Genomic DNA, 19681 nt, shown 5'->3' with positions numbered 1-19681 from the left:
TGCTAAATTTTACAACTAAGTCTGTCAAATACCCTGGCTTGAGACTTTCACGCCTGTCCTCCGTCTCCTCAGTTTCAGACCAGTGGTCATGTTGGCCTGCAAAAGCTGAACAGGCTGAGAGAGCGACACATAGCAACGAGATAGTGATTGTTATTTTCAGGCTGCTCTCTTTCGTACATGGGCACTTGAAGTGTTGACTAATCAGATGTGTATTCAAAGCCGCTAGCCTACGAAGGAGTGTTATAGATAGACGCTTACTGTTGGCTCGACTGGTTTCCATTTCATTTTTTTTTCCTATAAAAGTGTCATCTTTTCATCACGAGAGGAAAAAACACATTGTTCCTAAGTTGGTCTGGTATGGCCACTAGCTTATGGTGGCTAAGATTAGCTAGTAGCAATGAAGGACTCTTATGTGACCGTTACAGCGTGAGTTAGCATTTAAAGTGAGAATATGTGACCTCTGAAAGAATTAATAATAAATGAAAAGTTGAATTCATAAGCAATAAAACACACACTTGCTGGGTTCAGCGCCCTAAGGTTTTGTCATAACAGTCTCATGGTCAGAGCTAGGTAACAGCAGCAAATGTTTATTAACGTTAGCAAACTTTAGACAGATGTTGCTGTGTAATCGACATTACTGATTCAGTTTTCAGATTTTTCCTTGAATGTGACACCTGTCATGAGATCAGTAACAAAGTAATGGAGAAGCTGTGGGAAACAATGGACACATTTCCTTTAATGTAAGTGGGTTTGAGTGAATGGTATATTGTGTTATTTTTATAACCTTCACTTGTTAATGGATATTTAGCTTTTTCAACCAGATTTGGGACATTTTCTGTCCTGTGCAGATTTTAACAGTGTCCTATCTTTTATGGTAAGTTTACTGTGTCTGTAGTCAGTAGGTAAAAGGGCCTCCAAGAATATTCTGACCTCTGATATAAAGCAGCTGAGAACAGAATTACAGCCAGGCCAGATTTGCATGTGTGTGTACCTCATTAACCATAACACAGTGAAACTTCCGCTCACGTGCTCAGCCTGGGCTTCATGAATCTGGAAACATCCTTATACAGAACTGCTTGCCTAAAAATGGCCTGACTGAGTCCTTATAGTATTTACACCGTCTGTATTATTTACATTCGGAAAGGAGTGAAGAAAACATGTTTTATGAGAATGTTCCACCCGCAAAGACGTGATGTCAGCGCCACAGCCTCATATACAGGGTGGGGCGAGGTAAACAAACACTTCTCCGATCTCTCTCTCTCTGTCATTTGCAGGGGTCAGAGAAGGTAGAGTGAGGTGCGACCGCCCTTCTTCTCGTTGGCGCTCTCTGTTGATTCATACATTGAGCTCAGAGTCGGGGCCTGAACAAGAGCCAGGGGCCAGTGTTAGTAAACTGTGGAGAGACCAAGGGAAGTACCTCATCCGACACACACATGCAGCTGAGGGTTTACACTGTGTGAGGACCAAGAGAAGCATCTCTTCTGCATTGCTCATACACACTCACAGGCACACACATGCCACGCGCTGAAGAGCCACAAGCATTGGTGGTAAACACTCAGGCCCCTCACAAGATGCTCTGTAAATATTTACAACTCGGCAGGCGTTGAAGGGAGAGGAACATGGCGGACCGAGCAGGGCCGGGCCGAACGTGACCGGCCTCAGCCAAATTGCTCAACCCCACACATCTCCACCCTCTCCACCTCCCCCATCACCTTTGACCATCCCCAGACTTCAAATCCACTGGGCAAACAACATAACCTTATTCAGCATCTGTGCACTGTGGCTTACCTTGGCTTACCTTGTGGCAGCTGGGGAGGTCACTTCAGCTAAGCGTGGGGCCGGAGGCTGCTTCCTGAAAATAAATTCAAGATTATGTTTTAGTTTCTCACAATAAAAGAGGCAGTGGCGCGCTGAAAGTCAATGTAAACGCTGGTAGTGGTCATGGTGAGGTGAATGGCTAGGAATAATGAAAAAAAGTGAAATTTTCATACTGTCGAAAGAGTTTGATACTGATCTCATGTATAAATTGAATTTACATCAGAAATGTTTGTATAAGGCAAAGTAGTGTGTTGAGTTTCCTGTCCACTGCATCGCTGGATGAGGTTTTGGCAAACAGACATGTTTGTTGTTGTTCGTGCCAGTCACAAAAGCAGTATTTGTTGGTTAATAACAAGAACAAAATGTACCCAAATATTGTGCAGTGCAGCAGTATACAAACAGTGTTGTGTTACATGGCTCAAAATCCTGCATTCAATATGGTAGGATTTTGTCATTTTCCACTTGCAAGCCAGTGGTAATTCCCACACCACTGGTACGATTACTTGTGGATTACAGTTAAAAAGATATGATGGAACCTGTGCCGATTTCCCTTGATTCAGTTGTTTTTAAACCTGCATTTATTGACTTTTTGGCAATTTTGGAAACACAATTTTAGCATAGCGTCATCTAATAAACTTTTTTATGGTGATATTGTTAGAAAAACAGTTCCCTATTTACACATTGACACAGAGCAACATTGGCAGTATTCACTCTCCTGTTGGGGCTGTTAGTCAACTACACCAACTCCTGAGAAAAACATCTGGCTCTTTAGCTGCTAAATGCTCATCAGCTAGTTGCTAACTTCATCTGCTGTTCGGTGCAGGATGTGCAGCGCTGTTGGGTTAACAGGGATTCTTCTCTGAAAACAGCTGCTTGGTACTGCAGTGAATTTACAGGCCGTAGCTTTGTGACTAAAAGAGACATCTTTCACATTACATGCAGTCATTTGGTTTGTTGAGGGTATAAGATAAGATACTGATTGGTGCAGCTTTAAAGACATTATCATTTGGTGACTTAACTGACAGCAAGTGGAGTGTAACCACAAGGCTGAAAACAACAAACATGTTTCCTGGTGAGGTAAGACGTGTTTACTTCCTTTTTAACTTTTCTGATAAAATCAGTGAAAATTTTTACTTGTGTCGTGATAACTGTGGTGCAACAGTAGTCATTAAAACAGCAAGCTGAATGCAATATCTAAAGTTTGATAACACTAGCTGCTATAAGCTCCTGGTCAGACCAGACCAAGCAAAGCTGTAACAGCAAAACCCCTGCGTGTTATTGAACTGAAAAAGGGTGTGTTCCTTTGCTTATTGATTCATCGCTTCATGCGGAACAGGAAGAAGATGTTATTTATTAGTTCAAAAGGAACATGGCTATGCTTTAAGTTACAGGCCTGCTCTACTCCTCTCCTCTCTACCGGCTGGCTACAGCTTTTTTTATTACCTTACGATGGACTTAGATATTATCTACCTTCGTATAACATAATATTACCACAGTAATTACTTTACAGAAATTGGCTTCTAAGTGACCATTTGTTATTTTTGTAATTGAATACTTTGATTGAATACGTGTTCTTTTGAATCTTGCAGTAGTGCCAGTTGGGTGGGGTTTCAAGCTGGTTTCCCGCACAAAGACACAAACTCATGCTACATATTCTTTTATTGTGAAACCGGAATAGTGTCACATAAAGTTTGCAATCGCAGATAAGCAAACAGAAGGGACTCCTTTAGTCAAATTATTAGTTGCAATTATAGCTCATTAAAGACAGGAAGATTTCTCTTAAACGTCTGTAATTTTCTACTTTTACAAGAACCAAACTTGGGGGAAAATCAGATCAAATGGAAGGTTAAGGCCTTATCTGATTCTAATTTGGGTTTTTTTTAATACAAAGATGATGAACAACCTCTGCTCTCCGCTTTCCATTGGCCAACTGCCACCCATCTGGCACCCATGTAGGCTGAAACAAAGTCTCAAAAGTATGGGCTGTTACTACTTGACCCCAGGTCTGGGCTTAGCATGCCAAAACAATACCAGGACGAGCCGAGCTTCCCAGTGCAGCAACACAAATAGTAACTTCTAGAAGCCGCCACTACAGAGGAGAAGGGAAACTGAAGGAGGAGGAAAAACAGCAGGACGAAGAAGAGGTGGAAATGGGTGGTGGCCAGGAAGCGGGACTCTTCCTGCCCTAATCACAAGTCAGAGAGTGTTTCCTTTCATTGTAGGAGCTCCAGACCCCATTAACCAGCAAGACCCCTGTGCGCACACACGAACATCACTACGTATACATCCTTATATAGAAAAGGTTAATCTTTTATAGACATAACATATATGAACGTTAGCACACTCAATTAAACATTACATGTGGGTTTTGTTGATTGAGTCCCACACACACTCATGTTCCCACACACACACACACACACACACACACACTGAGTCACAGGTACATGGATCCTACTTGGCGGGGCCTAGTGCATTGTGCAGGCCTTTGGCGCTGCTCTGATAAACACTTCATTATGAAATCCTGAGGACACAGTAAATATTTGCTGGGGCCCTTATCATCCTGCCTTATCTTGGCGTGAACTCCAGGCACCACATGACTTTTGGGCCCTTTATTTTCTTAATGCCTTTGCTACCACTGATAACTTTGCAGAATAGCCTGCAGAAAAGAGTGTTTCTTTGAAAGGCTCCTGGAAACTGAGGCACCATAACAAACGGGGAGCTGTTATTTGTTCTAGACATGACCGAATATGACACTCCACTCGGGGCAGGAGAAGGATGTATTTTTGCCCCGCTACAGGCTTGGTGAGTTGAAAAATTCACCACTGTCCCTGTTTTACCTGCTCAAGTGACTGATAGTAGAAACACATTTACAGCTGCAGGGTTAATCAGTTATGGGTTGATAGCTGGTGTTCAGTTCCCAGACTGATCCATCCATCTCAGGCTATCTGACCTCAGTGCACGGTAATATCACTCACACTCACACATGGATTATTTTTGAAAGACCAGTGAGTAAAGCAACAATATAGGATCATTAAGATGTGACTGAAGCGCGTTGATTTGTCACACTTCTGAGCAATAATCCATTTGTAGGTTTATCATTCATTTCTTCAGCTCAGTGGTGGGAAGTACATTCACTCAAGTTCTGTACTTCAGTTGACTTTTGAGGTATTACTTGAGTATTTCCATTTTTCTGCTACTTCTACTCCTCTACATTTCAGGGGAAAGTGTATTTTTACTGTTCTACATTTATTTGACAGCTACACTTACTTTTCAGATTAAGAGTTTCCATAAAAACATGTCATCATATCATGATCATAAGCTTATAAAATACACTGCTATCCTGTGATTCCAAACATTTTTGGCTTACAAAAAAGCAGTTGAGTCACCTTGTCTTTTTCCAGATATCTATGGGTTATGAGTAGATCCATCAAAGAGACATTTCCCCCTATAAATATATTCAAAGTACTTCTACCGGTGCTTAATCTTCATATAGACTTCGGGTTGCTGTTCTCCAGGGACGGGGAAGATTTGCGGAGTGCCAGCGTACATTATGTCAGAAAATGGGATCATAATGCACGACTTATTAAAAGATTAAAATCTTATTGTGATGGCAAAGACCCAGACAGACTTACAGCCTGAGCCACCAACACAATTCAGCTGACTTTGCTGTGGTGGCTGCAACACGCTGTGCTGCTGCACATTTTCCATTTTAAAATTCCAGACCTCATTCCTCAGATGGTGCAGAGGTATCGCTCATCGCCCTCTGTTTATAGCAGAACATTACACATTATGTAATATTACATACTTTTTTATTTAGGGCTATCAGTTTCCGTGGAGGTGTTGTTCTTAATGAGTTTGCTGAATCAGATTTTTCCTGTCACAGAACACACCTACAGTTCAGTTGTTCCTTTGTTGGAGAGGAGACAGGAATTCAGGTCCTGCCTTTCTCTGGAAACTAACTTGTCAGTGCTTTTACTGTATGCTGAGGACAAGGCCCCCTGAGGGTCCCAGGCCAAGTAGTGTCACAGGGCAGCTAGGGCTCCACTCCACCAAGGACACACTCCCTCCCTCCTGTCTGTCTCCGGGCTTTTTCCACTGGAAGAAGACTAAAGTCACACCGACGCATCCGATGTATTTATGTGAGCAACATGAGAACAACATGAGAACCAGAGCTGTCACACTCGTGGACGTCATCAGCTCACGTTTGTGATCTAGAAGTCACACCTGTTGAATCCTCGTCCTGAAAATGCGGAAGAAATCACAGCCTGAGAAATCTGAAACTTTTTCAAAATGATTTTTATTGGGAGAACTACAAAAAATGTACAGTACAAAGTTAACAGTCTCACACTCAATTTGTAGTGAACTGACTCCCCAAAAAAATATTACAACTCTCGTTGTCTTTTTGTCCGTTTTTGTTACATTCAAAAAGCTTTACTTCTGATAAAGTAGTCAAAAGTACATAGTGCGCATCCCCCTGTACCTACTATGTACAAACCAAACGTGTTCATCCACTTCCCTCTCCAGCAAACTCTCAAGACTCAGACTAGATTTCAATATCAAAAAAAAGAAAAACAGAGCAAAAGGAAATCAAAATAAGAGGAATGGGGATTTAGAGAAAAGTTACGGTTGTTTATCAGAGTGTCTGAGTGGTAACAACCTTTATATAAAAAAAAAAAAAAAAGTTTAAGAATCCAACACTACATTCAATTCAACCTGTGTATAAAAAGATGCCATGTAGGAAAAATACTTTATTTGGTTAATTTTAAGGCATGTCAAGATGGTGAACCCCTTAGGCACTACACAATAATACTGGGGCACAAGGGATTGCTACATTCTTTAGCACGTGGCTGGCATCACAGTGTGACCTCGTGCAAACAGAAAGAAAACAAAATACTTTTTGGTTAATTTATTGACTTGGGTTCTTTGTCACTGAAGTCTGATCTAGATCAACAAAAGAAGTAAGGTTTGGACGGTCTGTACAACCACATTGTTTATACATTCTACAGAAACATCTAAATAGGGATCCTCGAGAAAAAAAAAAGCCTTCTACAGCACTGACACAAAACCTCAGGAGCAAACAGCAATCACGCAAACTTTTTTTTTAATAAACGTAAACAAGGAAACAAAATTAATGAAATAAATATCACATACGTTCTCTTAAATTAAGATTTTTTTTACTCATTTACAATAAAAATAACCAAGTGAAGTTACAAAAAAGGAGAAAAAAAAACCAAAATATATATATTACTGTGAAAAGAACATACACTCCACTTTATGCAGATTAATAATGGCGATCATAATTTAAACATAAAAGAATATAGATCTATTGCTTCATCATACTTGATAAATACAGTATGGACACAAATTACCAATGTAGCCTATACTTTTTCACAAGATAATAAATAAGTTAAATAGTCCATAGCCAGTTATGCACTGCTATGTAAATCACTCAAAAACAGCTAAAAAAATATATATTCAACCATCAGCAGTGATTTCCCCAAACAAACCCAACTCAAGAGTGCTTTTTAACCAAGCAACAAACTAGACTAACCAAACGAACCACTGGGTGGCGCTGGGAGGAGACAGATCTGGAATGGAAGCTGAAGCTTTCAGAGAGGAAAGAAAAAAAAACAACACACTTTGATAAAGAAAAAAAATGTTACTTTGAGTCAAGGCATATTCTTGGCAGGATGGGAGGAAATCTGAAACCGCTTACAGTCTCTTCTTCTTGTCAAGTCATGTTACACACACATCTAATCCCAGGAAAAGTGTGGCTTGCCTGATAGAGCAAAAGGGAGAGCGGGCTGCCATGAGCCCTTGGGCAAGGCACTGTTGGAATGCCTTCTGTTTGCTATCTAAGTTTTAATACAGCTATATTACATACAGAAAAAAAAAAACTAAACTAATGCCAGGTCAAGGACACTTAAACTGTTTGAAGCTTTATTGATCCCTGTGGGTGAAATTCTCTTCTCTTGCCCCCCTCCAGGGAGGTCAGAGCAGGGTCAGCACCCCTGGAGCTAGTAGGGATTCAATGTCTTGCTCAAGGGCACGTCAGCAGGATGGATGCTGCTGAAGTGGGGTGAGGGAGGCTAGGGGTGAGGGGACTTAACCTGGATCCTCTGCTTGAAGGACAGTCTACCTCACTCACTGACAACCCCTGACTTCTCAACCCCCAAGTCTGACCCGTCCATAAATCCGTTTGAAAACAAAACATTAGTCATCTGAAATCGACAGCCTGCTGAAGATTGGCAAACGCCTTCCAGCGTCCAGACTCGGCGACTCGGAGCCGCTGAGGCTCCCGGAAGAGCTGAGGGACCCGCTCGCATAGCTCTCCCGGTCAGAGAGCGAGTCTGGCGGGCTGGGAGGAGGCTCGAACACCGGCGACTCGCTGAGGCGGCGCAGCGCCTGCAAGTGGCTCATGTTGTAGTTCGGAGGGGAGGGAGGGCACACGCTGCTCTGCATGTTCCCGTAGTAGGCACCGGTGGAGTGGTTGTTAGCGTACCCGCTGGGGTTGTGCACAGCCAAGGGGGCCAGTAAGGCTTTTAAGTCCTGTCCGGGGAAAGCGAAGGCACTGTTGATGCAGGACACGGAGTTGGGAGACAGCACTTCCTCGTAGAAGCTGGAGGCGGAGGTGCAGGAGGAGGCGCTGGTGGGTGGCGGTGGTGTTCGGGACGTGGGGCTGTCGAGCAGGGGAGACTCCAGTCCATGGTGGGTGGAGAAGCCGGAGAAGCTGAGGCTGTGGTGAAGCTTTGGTCTGTCCCTCTGGGTGTAGCCGAGCTGCTGCGGCGGCAGGACCTCCCTCTGGCCGTAGCTGCACAGCTCGCGAGCCGACCTGGGCTCCCCTGCCTGCACGTTAGCGTTGGCGACCGGAGCGGGCCGGCGCTCGTCGGCGTTGTGGATAAAGTGACACCGGGGACCATACGGGCAGAAACCGATGGTGTGGAAGGTGCGGCACGGCTCAGTTTTGTATTTAGGGTGGCGGGACAAGCTCCTCAACTCGTGGTAGCCGTGAGCGAACTGACATTTCTCCCCGTACTTGCACGACCCGTTCTCCTCGAAGGGCCGACACAGTTCGGTCTTGTAGCGGGTGGAGTTAATCTGAGAGCCGGGCTTCTGCTGCAGCACGCCCCGGTCTCCGTTCTCGCTGTAAGCTCGGTCGCGGAACTTGTTCTCCTTGTTCATGAGGGCCGTGGCGCTGCTGTTGCTGCTCGGCGTGTTCTCCTTCAGGCTGCTGTAGGAGCCCATCGAGTATTTGTTGCCGTTGTTCATCGCTTCCATGTTGCTGGTTGAATTTCTGCGGAAAAATCCCGGCGTGAAGGAGCCGCCGGAGCCCGGAGTCGTGACCGGAGCCCCCACCGCTTTCTTGTCCAGCATGCTGTTTATGTGGAGGGCGTTCATGTTCATTTTATCTTGCTGCTGGAAGGAAAAGACACGAGTTAGCAATGCACTTCAACAAATTGTATGACCATTTTGAGCACATGGCATGTTTAGGAAAACTCTGTTTGCCTGCAACGCCACAACTTGTTGCAGCTGAACACATGCTAACTCTACTCAAAGTTGGAGCATGCTAATCCAGCAACAGCTCAAGTGTTTCAGCCTGAATGCAAAACGGGAAAAAAAACTCCGTTTGTTGTCACATTTGTATTTTTACCTTGTAAAGCATCTCCATGTCGTAGAAAGCAGACAAGACGGTCGCAGACATCTCTTTTCCCCAAATTTGCTGTCGCGCTCCCTCTTTCATGGAGGACCGACCAGGATCCTTGAATGCGACGAGCGGTAGTTTGTGCCACGACTGGTTTTGGTTGTGGAAAAGTTTTGAAAAGTTTCTTTAAAAGTTTATGTGCAGTTTTAAGTCCGTAAAAGAAGGAATGAAGAGGGGATAAGGTTAGTACTGTTGAGTTGTAGGTGGTTTTTTAATTTCGTCCCCTCAGAAGCGCTGAGCCAGAGTGCTTCGCGGTGCGCTCTCGCTTTTCCGCGTCAATATAAATGCTTGGCGGTGGCCAGGGAGGGGCGAACTGAAGTTGGTACAAACTTTTGCTAGGAGCCGCCTCCTCCCCATTCACCGGTTGGCCGCCTATTCTTTAACACCACGCCTTGAAATCCAACCCCAGCAACCCCCCCTCCCCTCCCCTCTTATCCTCCACACACCCCTCAAAGTTTTTTTTTCTCTCTTTTAATCACACAACCAATTTTGTGGAAGTTGGTTTTGCTTTCTGGGCTGTCTCTCGCTGTGAAAGAATGTAGAACCATCAAGGGAAGTCTACTATGTCTGCAAGCTGTTCTCCAGCCAATTAACCATAGACATTCACACTTGGGTCCTCTTCAGAAGCTGGGGGGTGGGGTGGGGTGGGGTGGGGGGGGGCTGGGTGCCTTACTCAAAAGCTTCTTCACTAAATTTAAATAAAAGAGAAATGGTTCCTCAAACACCCTTGTTCATGGAGCCAGGTCCAGAAGTTTGAACCTTCCAGCAACAAGGGGCCACCCCACTAGCCTCTGGACCACCACACTTGGAAGCTGACACATGTATTTGTAATGGAAGGAAACTCTGTCTTTCCCTCCCTCTCTTTCCCTGTGGATGGGGTGAGACCACAAGTATGAGCGGAGAGGAGTCCAGGCAGAGTGCAGTACAATTTTTAGACTCCACTGGTTGCATAATCAACTTCCACAGTGCAACAGCAGCCTATTCCAGTCTACTACACATGGAAAAATAGACAGTTAATACCTACTGTGCTCACATGACCTACTTTTGTACTGTCTCAAAACTAAACTTGGAAATGTTGACTTCACCTTGAGATTAGAAAACTGTCGCTCTTAAAGCACAACATGTAGAATCATTATAAACAGAAAGAGGATTTGCTTTGGTTAAATCTTTTTTTAAGGCACTCTCAGTTTCTCTCTCTAACTTGTTTTTCCCCAATGAAGGAGCCCAGACTGCAGGAATGTGGTTTTTACTGTGGTACAGCAGCGCAACACTGCCCCCATGAGAGCAACATGAGAGTTGAGTGTAAAAGACTGGGGCGCCATCTGCTGAGCAAAGCTGGAGCAAGATTTAAAGGCACACTCAGCACAAACTGGCTGTAATAATGTCATACACTGTGAATTTGTATTTTCTGTACTCTCTCTCCACACAGCCAGATCACAACATCAGATGGAGAGCAGAGTCCTTGAGAAGGGGTGCTCTGGTTATTTCTGCAAAACCTGCTTCCTCCTTTCTTCCCTAATAACAAAGCCATCCCGCCGCCACAGTCCCTTCTTTGTAAAGTCAAAGAGTGCAGTGCGGTTGCAATAAGCTGCCCCTGTCTCGGCGTGATGTAACCTTCCCAGGATGGCAAAATGTTCACATGAAAATGTCAAACTACTCCACTCTACTCTTGGAGTTAAGTCAAGTTTTAAAAACCACAGTGGAAAGATTGCAGAGTTGGCAGCAGAGCACGGGGCACTGTATATCAGGGCTCCGAAAGCCTGATATTTTGGTGTTGAGGGTGTAAAAACCTTGTGCGACAACATATCACCAGAAATTGCAGGTTTCTGCGACACTGGTGACCATTAAGTCTTTTCCATATAGGATCGTAATTGAAAGAGCGGTTTAAAAATGATTTTTCTTTCTGTGACATGATTCAATATTCTCTGATGTGCTGAATGGTTTGGTTGGAGAAGGAAGGAGAGAGGTTTGAAAAAAAAAAAAAGGGAAAATAGCAACAGGCGAAAAACAAGTGACATAAGAGCTTGGAATCTACTACTACCAACCCTAAAATTAGGCAGAGGGCTGCCCTAGGACTATTTGCGCTTTGCAAGTTGTGATAAATAGTTTAATGCGAAGGACAGACACAGCGAGGCTCCTGAGAAATCCCTTGAACATGTCCTCATCCACAGAAACCGCTCTCCCATCACGCGGCTCTGTTTTTATTGGGGGATGTCGAGCTGTTCCAAAACATTACGTCAGTTTTACTGTAACAGGGAACATGGCTACCAGGGAGAGAGAAGGGTCCAGCTGTATGAGCGAGCAGCATGAATCCACACACACATTTTTACACACACACAGAGGACAGTAGTCCATTGTGCCGTCCTCCTAATTACATAACCAGCAAAAACTGGAGGGAAGCATAAAACGCAGTCCAATGGGAAGAATCCCGCAGTAAATTAAATATCACAGGAAAATAACACCTCGTATAAACATACAGTAGAGGTAAAAGCGTACACTGAAATACAACTTTGGTGACGTGTCAGCGCAAACACTTGCTCTCACAATCCCATGCCGTGGTTATAAAGCTTGGCTCGCTGCACAATCACACCATTGAAGTGAGTGCTTGAAGCTTCGGGCTCCGAGTTGTTTTGTTCCAAACCTTAAATCCCTGGTAGACATGGAGGAAGCAGGGCAGTCTGTTTACTCAATGCTGACACTGTTGAAATTTGTCGTGTGACACATTCCCACTGATAAGAGGACAGTGCGTCAAGTGTTGTTGAGCACAAGCTCGGACTGAATTATTGTTATGGGTTCACAAATGCCAGACCTCCCCACATGTCTTCATATAATGTTAATATTGTGGTTGTCTCTTTCTTCTCTCTCCTGCCTCTTTTCAGAATTATTAACATTAAAAAGTGACACGTTCGGCTTTGTCTTTCCTTATGGAGAAATAGGAGAATCAAAAATGTAATTTGAGACATTATATTTATTTAAAAAAGACATCAAGGAACAGCAATCATAAAAATTAAAACAGTGAGGGCAACATTTGTAAGACAAAGTAAGAGACAAGTACAGATTTAAAAAAAAAAAAAAATCCTATTGTTTCCTTCATTCCCTTGATTTCATAATAATAAGACCACAAAACCAGTCTGTGCTCTCATGTGTTGGTTCATTGAAGTTGTTCAGTGATCTGAAACCTTTCTCTCTCTAAAGAAATATTAGGAATTCCTCTACCTCAGTCTCTCCAGCACATCCAGAGCCAGTGCTGCTCTCTGGTGCCGCAGCGTCAGCCGGGCGTGCTCCACGGTGCAGGAGAACTGGGGCAGGGCAGGGAGGGACTCCAGGGCCCGCTGGGAGCTGAGGGCCTTGGCTTGGGCCTGCATTGACAGTGTGCGGAGCTGGGCTTGGTCCAGGCTTGTGGCTCCTGGGTGCTGGGTCTGCTTGAAGGTCGGGATGAGGGAGCTGAGGTTTCTGTGAAGCAGCTTCACCCACTGGACAGGCTCGGCCCACAGGTTCAGATCCCCCTTCTCAAACAGGAAGTCGTCCTCATCCTGGTCAAGAGCAAAATGTCAAGTTTCATTTCAAGCAGTGTTATTTTTGTTTTCTTTGGCCACTTGGGGCGGTGGAACAAGTTGTAAACATACACATTTTCATTGTCATGTTTCTGGTTACCTGACAAATTTAAGTCCAATATTCACTCTCCTTTCAGCTGCTTTCACTAACTCACTGCACGGCTGAATGTTTCACTATGTTCCCCAGCCAGTTTCTAACTTCACTATGTTACTGGGAGAGTAGCGTAAAGTTAGTTTATCTGAACCTTTTTTTTTTTTTTTTTTTTTTGCCAAAACAACAACAACACTGATGAAAACTGTGACAACTGAGCTCAGAAACCTTAAAATGATCCACAGAACTGAGTGGAACTGCAAACCTCTCTGTGGGTTCAGTATGAGCAACACTGTTTACATAACGCATAATAATTTGACCCATAGTTAGTATGAAAATACTGAGATTAAGATTTACAGCTGAAGATATTTGTGCAATCAGCAACAAGAAGCCATGGTTTACAGGGATGTGTCGAAGACAGAAATATTGGTGGCTATAAAACACTCGGCTATTTCGACCTTTACTATGAGCAGAATAAAACAAGAGCAACTAAGAAAATCAAATATAGTTCTGTCTGGTCCTGTGATTCCAGACTTCACAGACACAATGCTAAGCTGTTGCCTTCAGTAGCAGTACTTGTGGATTTTTCTGTTCATGTATTAATATGTATATGACCTGTGGTTACTACAAAGTAAGCTGATGATCAAATTGCTCAAGGACCAGTGTCCTGTTTGCTCCATCCTCACAGCTTCCCTGGCAGAAAATGAAGCTGTGACAGTCGTAAGTTTTACTTGAAGGGAAACAACTCAAGTACATGTTTGTGATGTAAGTTGTCAATCCTCTGTCGTTCCTCCGCTGCTATGTGACAAACTTACATGACAGATACTCACCAGACTGGAAACTTCGTCTGATACCGCCTCATCATTTCCGTCAGCGTCTCCCAGCAGCCACTGCGTCAGAGCGAGGACACCTGCAGGAACCTGCCCCCACAGCTCAAACAGCCGACACAGGAGCCCGGCGCCCCACTCCATGGCAACTGTAGGACACACGGAAACGCCTGCCTTATCTGAGGATGGACGAAACAAAATGATTATACAGAGTCTGTCCGGTTTTCTTTTTACATTTAAGACATACAAAATTAGATCACAGACACACAGCAAGCCAACTGAAAACAAGAATATGAATGAACAAAAAAACAAAAAACAAACAAGTTGAAAGATCATAAATCACAAACTGTGATTCTGTCAAGTTCTCCCATCCATACTCAATCCACACAGCTTCTGTTGCAGGTGCCACGTCATCAGGTGAGTGTGTCCACTGAGCTGTGGATGAACTTGGGTGGTTTCACCTTTAATCTAAAGATCATCTTTACAATGACAAGGGGACATTTTCCCTGGGATCAAAGGTTACACTCAAGCTCATAATGAAGTAAGAGATCAGAGACACAACTGAGGAAGAAAAACGTGCAAAACTGTAAATTTCAAAAGCCAAGACTATAGTTTTTCGACAGGAAGATGCAGAGTGCGAGACTGGGTTGTATCTGTGAATCCATTACTGACTTTGTGTGTAATGTCCTTCCTAGAGTGTTACTAAACTGGGTTGTACCATTAAAGACTTTGGTAAGGAGTGTATTGGATGCTAGTTTGCTCTGTGGCACTGTGATATATTTGTAAATATAGATATGACTTTGTTTTATTTATAGATGCATACATGGAAAAATACATGTTTCAGAGATGATAGTAATAATACACTTTATACTGAATGGATAGTATGTGCTGTAAGCTAATGTAACTGATATTATTCAGCCATTTAGTCTAATGTTATTTTAAAATTATTATTATTTTAAAATCTTCAGTTTCCTTTATCACCTCTTTACAATCTAAATGGATCATATATTAGCAAGCTAATGTTTGTTTTGTCAGTAAGCTAAGTGACATGACAGTTACCTAGTTAGCTAGGATTCATCACTTACAGAATGAGAATTTTGGTTCTTGGTTAAGTAATTAACTAAAATAGTGGAGTTATGTATAAACATAGCTTAGTTAACAATCGCTTTCAAAGGCTTAGAAGAGGGAGGAACGTCACTCTTCAGGTTTTTGTCGACTGTCAGCAGGAGAGTTCTTAAAAACCATAAATGATGTAAAGGAGAGACCTGGTTTCCTCAGTCAGGATAGGGGATTAGAGGAAGGTGGTTACCACAGCTACATTTCTGCAGGAGCAGAGTTCTCAGCCATGTGCGCTGTCCACAGGTCCCTCAATGGGTTCCTACAACACTGCATGTTAATGACACAGTCCCAGCCCACGGGGTATCGTGTGATGCGGAAAGGAAAAACCATTACTCTTAGTGGTGTGTCGCGGTATCCAAAATAATTAAATTCAAAGTCTGACTAAAACTCACACTGAAATAAATAATTCTAAATAAGTCAGTTTCCACAGCCGAACAGTGCACTATTTGTAAAATTCAGACGGATTTGCCCTCTAAGGAAAAAATGTGTGTGTGCATGTCACTCCAACGCAAATCCAAAAACAGGAGCATTATCAAATATGAAATACATACATCAGGTCTGGTTCACAAACATGGGGAGAAACCTGATTACTGAAAACACATTTTCTGCCTTCAACTGATCTCTCGCTCAACAACCTTGTTTTATGTAACCGTTGGTGTTTGTGGGGTAGCGTCGTTTGAATGATGTAGAGCTGACATTATGTTCCAAACTTAGTGTGAATTTGTGCGCATGTGTGTCTTCTCTGGGCATGGACGGCCTTCTGGGAAACAAAACTATAACTCATAGAACCAACCACCATCAGGGTGTGTATGAGTGGATTCAAAAATATTCTGCACGTTGCACCAATGTCTGCGTGCACACAGAGTAAGAGCAAACACGCGCGCGCACGCACGCACACACACAGGACATTCAGAGGCAGGCCTGTTATGAGCCCCTGCTCTCACTGAGTTGGTGTTGTATAAAACAGTGGAGGAAGTGCGAGTGCAACGACACACACTTCAAACAGAAGGAAAACATAATGTTCGACTTCATTTACCATCTCCAGTTGTCTATCTGACACAGAGGTTGTGTGTGTGCGTGTGTGTGTGAGAGACTGTGTTGTTCTCCCACCTTGACTATCCTCACCACAGCTGACACCCAGATAACACCAGAAACTTCAAAAGACTTTTTAGAGCCACTAGCCAAAACACTACCACTATGGGAAGAGAGGAGGGAGGGAGGGTGGAGGTATATAGACCCCCATCAGCACACATACAGTATAACACACACACACACACACACACACACACACACAGTGTTGGGAACCCAGATTGTTTTTCCTCTTCAGAGAGGAGGCGTAAAATCAGAGCAGAGCCTCAAGTCTGTGCGGAGAGGGAAACCTGCTCTGTGAACATTAGAGGCTGTTGATTGTACTGTATTAGAGGAGATTTAAGAGTTTAGGAGCTTGAGTGACAAATTCCTTTCTTTACCAAGAAGCCGCCTCTCTCTGGGACGGCCCTGCCCAAGCCTTTACAGACCCCCCCCTTATAGTAGGAAATTTTAGCTGCATTCAGTTTATCTCCTTTTCTACGGAGGTTTCACACGTCGCTTAACACGATTTCCCTCCTCGAGCTTTTGCCGCAAAGTACTCCGTTTCTCAAGGGGATTGTCTTTCACACTGTTACTGGTGTGTGTGTGTGTGTGTGTGTGTGTGTGTGTGTGTGTGGTGGTATGAGTGTTGTCCTTTGTAGTTATTGTTTGTGATGAAAGACTGCATGAGTTTATGTTGCACAATCTTGTCTTTGTAAATGATGATATCAGCGCCAGTTGGTGAATGAATGGGTTCGAGTAGGATGGGGTGAGGCTGTGTATGTGTGTGTGTGTGTGTGTGTGTGTGTTGTGCAGTTGGCATCCAATGCCACTCATTTGAACAGGGCAGGGCAGGAGTGTGAGGGAAAAACTTAACCTTGTGCCACTTGTGGAAACAGTATAACAGTTGTACCATTCTCAGCTTCTGAAGAGTTTTTTTTTTTTTTTTTAACTTTGGTTGCCTTGTTAGAAACCGTGGCAACTGAGTTTTTATATGTAAATCTGCTCGAACCATAACGAGCCCTTCACCAGACACATTATCACCTTTCTTGAGGAACTGTACATGGTGAAATGAAAGCTGCCCAATTCCCAAACAGGACTTCTAAACTGTAACACTTCTACTTCAGAGGTGGACACAAAATCCAAACAGCCAAATCAACTAGTTACAGACATGGGCTGTAACCATCAGCCGTGTCCCGGTTCAATACTACAATAATAATCCACTGCAGGTTTTTTTTTTTTTTTTTTACAGAAAAACAAGTGTGCAGCCGTGCTTGCTTGCTTTCAGCTAAATGCTAATGCTAACATGGCAGCATGCTCACAATCTTTAAAACAAGGGTTAAAATGCTCACAATAAGAGAAAAGCAATCCAATCTTTTTATAGTGTCAATTCATTTCCTTCCTCGTTTCAACCTAGCTTATCTCATTCTATATAGTATAGCTCATCTACTGTAGTTTAGTAGTCTATTCCTTCACATTAGTTTTTAGTGTCAACAGGAATATGGTGTGTGTTCATGTTTACTAATGAAAACATGTTGATTACATTAACTTAAATTACATTAAACTGGTTCTGACTTCTGGTTTCTGAACATTCACATTTGGCGCACTGCTGCAGCCGCATGGTGTCTGATCAACAGTCGTGTCATTAAAGTCACTGAGTTGAATTAAGAGTGAGTGAAGAGGCTGACTTCGCTGTTCAGTAAATCCGTACTGAGCCTATGCAGCTGGGGGGGTGTCAGATGTCCCATTGAGGAGGGGGAGGAGGGGGATGATAATCTAAAGGGCCTTTAATGTGTGCAGCAAGATGTTGCAGAACTTTTACCAGTCTGTAGTGGCCAGTAAAATGTTCCTGCTGAGGTCTGCTGGGGGCAGCAGCATCAGAGCCAGTGACTCCAACAACCTGAACAAAGTGATCGGCTCTGTGCTGGGTTCTTCTCTGGAGCTGGTTGTGGAGAGATGGATGTTGCACTAACTGTTGAACATCATTGCATCCCGTCCACAACCTACAGCGGAGCACCTTCAGCAACAGACTCTTTGAGCTTCATCCACTGTGACAAAAGACGGCTACAGGAAGTTACTCCTGCAGGCTGCCATCACTCTGTACAATGATTCTCCTCTTTGACAGGAGAGGAGACTCCTCTGACTGACTGCTCCCCTGGATCTGAGTATCAGATTAATCTAAACGTTTGCTCTATATATATGCATCTCTTTATTCAGTATAGTATATTACCACCATTGCACACAGTTTAACTATAGGTCTAACTTTAGCCTCCATTTTTTCTTATTTATATATATATATATTTTTCTTTTTCATACTTTAGTCTTGTCTGTCTGTCTGTCAAGGGTGGATGTTTGGGTGGGGGGTTTCAGGGGGGCTGTCAGGACAGTGAAATGAGCGAAATCGCAAAAACTTCCTGCCCTCCACTCCACCACTCCCTGGTGTCATCATATCCACTCTAGTGGGAGTGCATTCCTCTGCTCAGCCACCCACATCTACGGGATTTGGCTTAAGAGCCCCCTCCCCACCCACCTTAACTGACTACACCCAGGCTGCCATGAACTGCCACCGGACCACCACACAAGTCCCTCAGCTACACCTGCCCCATCCTATTTAATCTGTAATCAGATGAGGTGGTAAACTGAGCATTGGGGTTTCTCAGAATTTATCTTATTAAGATCAAAAGTGACTTGTTGCCAAATGAAAACAAGAACTCTCAGTTGCAAAATAACTGAAGGTTGACAAAGACAAGACAAAGACAAGATTTTCACCCAATCATCAGAAAACACCCACAACATCTTCGCTCAAGCTCACAGAAACACTCTCTTTCTCACACTTGATACACACACAGCGTAGGCTACAGATGCTACAGTGGAAACGCCAGGAAGCACAGGTGTGAAATATAGAGAGAGGTGTGAAAGAAACACTTCACAGCCCTGACTTCCTCTGGAGGCCAAGAGCAACAATAACATCATCATCACATGGAAACATTTACATGACAATAACAGTACAAAACTAGGTGAATAGTGAGCGTTAACATAAAAATAATGGTCTGGGAATATGCTGGTACATGTAGTTTGATCTTATTGTAGCAGCATTTATCATAGAGCCCAGTGTGTGGCTGGCTCAGTCAAAAGATCACATACAAGTCAATGGCCGCCTCAGCAGGGAGCCGACACAGTCTCCTGTCTCTCTCTATCAAGAAAACACCGCCGTCACCTAAAGTCCCTTCAGTCGAGACACAGATGAAAGATGATTTACAAATAATTGATGACGTTGCATGAGCTCTGGTGGTTTGAGTTCACAGCCCTTTTCTCAATAGCTTCTTTATTTCAACACCCCAGACATCACCAGGGTTGTATTTTTAAACTTTGGAACGTTCTGACTGATACGACTGTTTTCACAGACTGAACTTCCTCAGGACTCAACTTCATGTGGGTGGAGAGCCTTTTTGAAAGTAATGTCCTTTTGTCATGCAGATTGACTCCGTTGTGTAAATGTTCC

The 19681-nt window shown here is 43.5% G+C and overlaps 2 protein-coding genes across 4 annotated transcripts in view; both read right to left on the bottom strand.

Moving 5' to 3' along the window:
- Window positions 1-6096: 6096 nt before the first annotated feature.
- Window positions 6097-9807, bottom strand: zfp36l2 (zinc finger protein 36, C3H type-like 2). 2 transcript variants are annotated; one of them, XM_056394673.1, is made up of 2 exons: window positions 9470-9807; window positions 6097-9234 (listed from the first exon to the last, which is right to left on the bottom strand). In XM_056394673.1, exons 1-2 carry the CDS (start codon window positions 9557-9559, stop codon window positions 8032-8034), a joined length of 1293 nt encoding a protein of 430 aa, XP_056250648.1. In that variant the 5' UTR covers window positions 9560-9807; the 3' UTR covers window positions 6097-8031. The 2 variants fall into 2 exon arrangements, with proteins under 2 accessions (XP_056250648.1, XP_056250649.1); XM_056394674.1 differs by having other exon boundaries at window positions 6097-9231.
- A 2663-nt stretch (window positions 9808-12470) lies between these two features.
- thada (THADA armadillo repeat containing) overlaps window positions 12471-19681 on the bottom strand; it is a 91802-nt gene continuing 84591 nt past the window's right edge. For both annotated transcript variants that reach the window (XM_056394671.1, XM_056394672.1), the window contains exons 37-38: window positions 13996-14171; window positions 12471-13053 (exon numbers count right to left, since the gene is read on the bottom strand). In XM_056394671.1, coding sequence (XP_056250646.1) covers window positions 12733-13053; window positions 13996-14171 — 497 coding nt within the window. In that variant the 3' untranslated portion in view covers window positions 12471-12732. The remainder of the gene's footprint in view (window positions 13054-13995; window positions 14172-19681) is intronic.

Source organism: Seriola aureovittata, chromosome 14 (genome assembly GCF_021018895.1).
Source record: "Seriola aureovittata isolate HTS-2021-v1 ecotype China chromosome 14, ASM2101889v1, whole genome shotgun sequence".
NCBI classification, from domain to species: domain Eukaryota; kingdom Metazoa; phylum Chordata; class Actinopteri; order Carangiformes; family Carangidae; genus Seriola; species Seriola aureovittata.
This window is presented reverse-complemented; position numbering and strand designations above follow the sequence as displayed.

Coding starts and splice junctions, on each gene's coding strand:
- zfp36l2 (XM_056394673.1), bottom strand. CDS start 9,559: ATGAAAGAGGGAGCGCGACAGCAAATTTGGGGAAAAGAGATGTCTGCG. Junction 9,235..9,469: donor ACATGGAGATGCTTTACAAG/GTAAAAATACAA, acceptor TTTTCCTTCCAG/CAGCAAGATAAAATGAACAT.